At 36.8% G+C, this 4,902-nt stretch overlaps 1 protein-coding gene across 1 annotated transcript; it reads right to left on the bottom strand.

The window, feature by feature from the left end:
• Positions 1 to 399: 399 nt before the first annotated feature.
• On the bottom strand, positions 400 to 1,806 carry LOC136259472 (N-acetylgalactosamine-6-sulfatase-like). The gene has a single exon (XM_066052960.1). It carries the CDS (start codon positions 1,804 to 1,806, stop codon positions 400 to 402), a length of 1,407 nt encoding a protein of 468 aa, XP_065909032.1.
• Between the last annotated feature and the right edge of the window lie 3,096 nt (positions 1,807 to 4,902).

Genomic DNA, 4,902 nt, shown 5'->3' with positions numbered 1-4,902 from the left:
CTTCTAAGGGTTAGCTGAACCCCAAGAAATTCTACTTTATAGTTTAAACCACAACCACACCATAATAATTATGCATGCTGTAGTTGCAGCTGTACTCCCAGTGTAATAGTTCATTATAGTTGTCAGCTTCCTGTTTAAAGAAAGCTATATAATTGGGTACTGAGACTAAAGCAGTTATAATGAAGATCATAAAACACTATAATTATACCAAGCATAAACTTTAAAGTGGTCAAAACTATAAGCAAAACACAACTACTTGTTGTATACTAATTGAAAATTATAACTATAACTACGTATACATGATATTTTTTTGCAAACACTATTATAGCTAATTAATTTTATATATTAGCTACTTGCAGCTAAGCTAATACATGTGTGGCAGACTGTTACAGACTATTACTAAATGCTGAGAACGCATCCAACATCATTCGTGCTTTGTATCACAGAGTTTCTCCATTTTTTAATTTGGTTGAGCATTCTACTAGCAATGTTTGGACGGAAGTCTTTTAAGTTTCTTGTCTCCTTTATGCCTTTTTTCAAGTCGTATAATTCATAATGTCGTATAGTGTTGTTGTCATAAGTCACTATTAGTTTGTATCTGTCTTTGGTTGTTGATATATTGTAGTAACTGCTGAAGTTACCTTCCCTAATATTGTATGCCCAGAAAATAGGCTGGTTTCGTTTTTCCTCTTCGCCTTTTAGAAATGGAAGAATAGAGATGCCATCTATTGGACGATCATTGCTAGGCTCAACATCCAATATTTCTTGAACAGTTGGTAGTAGATCACTCGACACAACTGGGAACTCAGACTCTCTATTACTACTAATCACATCTGGCCACTCTAATATTCCTGGAACACGAACTCCTCCTTCATACAGTGATGATTTAAGCCCACGCAAACCATTAGTTGATCCATCCTTTGTTGGTCCATTGTCACTAGTAAACCAGAGTAGTGTATTGTTCTTAATACCCAACTCTTCTAGCAGAGCACGTAGCTGTCCAATAACATCGTCCATGGCAGAAATAGCACCATAATAATCTACTTTGCTAAGGATTTCTCTGCTAATACGTTTAGAGTCTGTAGCATTAAATTTCTCAAGGTAGAAATTTCTGTATTGATCTGTTGCAATAAACCTTTGGTGTACAGTATGAAAAGGAAGGTAGAGAAAAAATGGCTTTTGCAGCTTAACTTGTTCTCTGATGTACTTCTCAGCCAGGGACCAGATGAAGTGTGAGTCGTCACCAGAAATAGGTTGCGGCCATCCTTCAATACCATCAGAAGTGTTAGTATAGTAATTGGTACACACAGGCCGGCTTGTATAGTGGCCGAGAATACAAGTAGAATTTTGAAAACATCCACAGTTAGTGGTAGCTGTTGGAGCAGATTTTGCAGTGGCCCACCATTGTTCAAATCCATGTAGTCCTGGATGAGATACTGGCCATTTACTGTTACCACCTCTCAATGGTATGAAATCTCCCAAATGCCATTTTCCAAATAAAGCAGTAGAGTATCCGGAATTTCGCATTATTTCTGCTACTGTAATTTCTGAGAGGGGAAGTGGCATAGTTTGAGCTGAGCTAAAATCGGTTTTATCTCCTCTGGCATTGTTTACATTCCACACACAATGTCGATTATGATTTCTTCCTGTGAGTAAAGTTGATCTGGTAGGTGAGCATACGGGAGAGCCGCTGTAGTGTCGCTGTAATAGTATGGCGTTGTCGGAACGCGCCATCTCGTTCAAGTTTGGAGTGGATGCACTTCCACCATTGTACTGCACACCACCCCATCCTAAATCATCTGCCATAGCAAATATAACATTCGGAGTTGACGTTGAAACGGTGAACGCCACCGTGTTTAGTAAAAGAAACGCAATAACCCACATTTAGCTATAGGCCGAGCTATAGGCAACTGACTCCACATCAATTCAGTCGCAATTCTTATAGCAGCGCCTAGAGGCGCGCATGTTTGTGCACTGGTGCTCACGTGAGCAGTTGAGGGCATCGCAAACGTGTTTCATGAATTGTTTTCAAAATTGCTTTACTCTTATAAAGATCAGGGGCGGTGGAGCGGTCACAAGTGAGGGGGCCAACTTTGATGTTGAAATTTTAATTCACAGTGAAATTTGAAACATATAGCTATACAACATGGCTAATAATAATAGTAGCTAGTTTTGGGGATCTGGGGGCTTACAGAGCATATTTTACACATAAACTTACAGTTTTAAACGGAAATGTAAAGGTGACTGTTCTAGAGTAGTTAGCTGACTGTTTCATTAGGACTTCAACGTATCTAAATGCAACATCTTACAAGTTACCACATATCACGCCACCAAACATTTACATATCATATGAATAGAGTACCCTTGAAATCAGTAGAAAAAGATTAAATATCTTGGAGTTTACTTGAACAATACTGAAACTACAATGGCACAATCACGTTGACTACATAATATTATGCAACAAAACAAATCGATTACTTTGTTTGAAATTTACATTCCTGTTATAAACACTTCAAAGAATCTACCTACAAACAATTTCTGCTACCATCTATTGATTATTGTTGTGCCATCTGGGACCCACACCACCAAAATGACATCTCTAAACTTGAAATGATTCAACATCGAGCTGCTTGTTTTGTATTGAAATAAGCCTTGGAACAGACACCACCATGACAGTATCACAGAAATGTTAAATACACTAAACTGGCCATCTCTTCAAGAATATAGAAAGCAAGCATGCCTCATCCTATTGTACAAGATAGTTGATCACTTATTACTTGTCCCAAATCGTTGTCTGCCATCATTAAATCAAACTGTTACTCGAGCTCATCATGATGAGAAATTTAATCATAATACAATTTTCAGTACTGAAATACTTATCTCTGTTCATTCTTACCCAGAACTATTTCCCAATGGAACAGTCTATGTATCCCATTGATTTTGAAACATTTTATTAAACAATTAATTAACAACTCCTACTTTGTAAATGTAGCTTGCACTTATTGTAACTTAGCGCTTGCTGTAATTTAACACTCATTGTAACCTAGTGCTTATTGTAAAACTTAGCATTTACTGTAACTTAGCACTTATTGTAACTAATCACTTATCGTTATTGTAACTTAAACTAGGCACTGATGTGTATGTAATGTGTATGTTATAACATTAAAACGCTGTCGGGTGATTGCTAATTAATAAATATATAAATTTATTAATAGCTACTGAGCTAGTTTCTTATCAACAACATAGACAGGTGTTCTTTTGTTAGTTCTAATTGCATGTTGTAATGTGACAGGTAGAAAGACATAAGTAGTTGCACTAGAATATTTTCATAGGTTAAAGTTTAATTGTTGCAAACACTTGTGATCTGTGAGAGGTGAGATTGAGATTTGTACATTTTTGGATATGTGTAGTAGATGGATGGATTAGATCATGTTCTTGCAGTTTCATTGTTGTAGCTGACAATGCACCGCACACTTCATTGTATCACATCCTGTGCACCTTATGTCACTTACCTTTTGCAGAGTATACAAGCAGCACCTTGTTTTGTAGTTGTATGATGTGTATTAGATTGTGATAATAATTGTTAGTTACTAAGCAGCTAAAGCTTAAAGCAGTTCTATAGCTACAACTGAAGTGAAGACTCCACTTGAGGACCAGCTTGTTATGAGCAGGGGCGGATCCAGAGTTTGGAAAGAGGGGGGCACCTTGCTGAAAAACAGTTGAAGACCAAAAAAAAAAAAAAACAAAAGGTCACAACAATAATAGCTAGTGATCCTTTACCAAATATATCACATCTGTTATGTAAAATAAAATCCTATTTATAGCTTCATAGGTAAGCTACACTGCCTCATGAACATTGTGACTGCTTTATTAGAGTAACTGACTGCTCTATTAGAGTATCTCGATCTTGTATACAATTTCTTGAAGGGGGGGGGGGGGGGCATTTGCCCCAAATGCCCCATCCTGGATCCGTCATTGATGAGGGTCACATTACATTACTTAGATAGCTGGAAAATACAGTTGTATACACAGCCACCATGCATGGCAATAGTATATAGGTAGCATTGATTCATTAAGGAAAGTAGATGGGGGTGATAAACTAATTGTTAAGTCGATGTGGCCTAACTGTTACTCTGTTAAGGCTCACAAAGAAATCCAAGAGAGTTTATTGCCAAATGTATGGGGAGTAGTAGCTATATGAAAGTGCATGTGTATAATGTAATACCAATTTAGTCATGGAAAGAATTTTGTTCAGTTCCAGGACTGAACACTGCATATGCAATGCAGGTCAAAGCACAACACACTGGCATATATAGATGTTATACATTTTTGTGCTGTGTGTCCTAGCAATGTTAAAAGTATTGTGTCTTGTAAAATTGATATTAAGTATCTGCTCTTTAACGAGATTTGTTTCTGTGTAAAACACACAGTCAGTTCACATGTACACCAGAGCCCTTGTTTTCCGATAACAGCTAAAACTTTTGTTACATCAACCAGCTGCCCAAACATCAATAATGTAGTAGTACTGCAAACACCAGAACAATTTATCAAAACAGTGTATTAGTATAGATGGGCAACAATGTTGGGAGTAACGCGTTACTTATGTAACGCGTTACGTAATATTATTACTTTTGTGGTAACAAAGGAATATAACGAAATACGCTATGAAAACAGGTAATATAACGCAAGATACTTTACTTACAAACGTAACGCGTTACCTAAGTAATATAATTACTGTAACTAGTCTAATTTGACGTAATATTATTACTAAAAGTAACGAAGTTACTAATCTCGTTAGTAATCCTCTGAGTAACGTCTAACCACAACGAAGTAACGAGGCCTACTGAATGAAGCTTATTCACTAGCTTCTTACTTATAACCAAGATTTGCACATTGTCCAAC

Source organism: Dysidea avara, chromosome 6, assembly GCF_963678975.1.
Source record: "Dysidea avara chromosome 6, odDysAvar1.4, whole genome shotgun sequence".
Lineage (NCBI taxonomy): Eukaryota > Metazoa > Porifera > Demospongiae > Dictyoceratida > Dysideidae > Dysidea > Dysidea avara.
This window is presented reverse-complemented; position numbering and strand designations above follow the sequence as displayed.

Coding starts and splice junctions, on each gene's coding strand:
- LOC136259472 (XM_066052960.1), bottom strand. CDS start 1,806: ATGGCAGATGATTTAGGATGGGGTGGTGTGCAGTACAATGGTGGAAGT.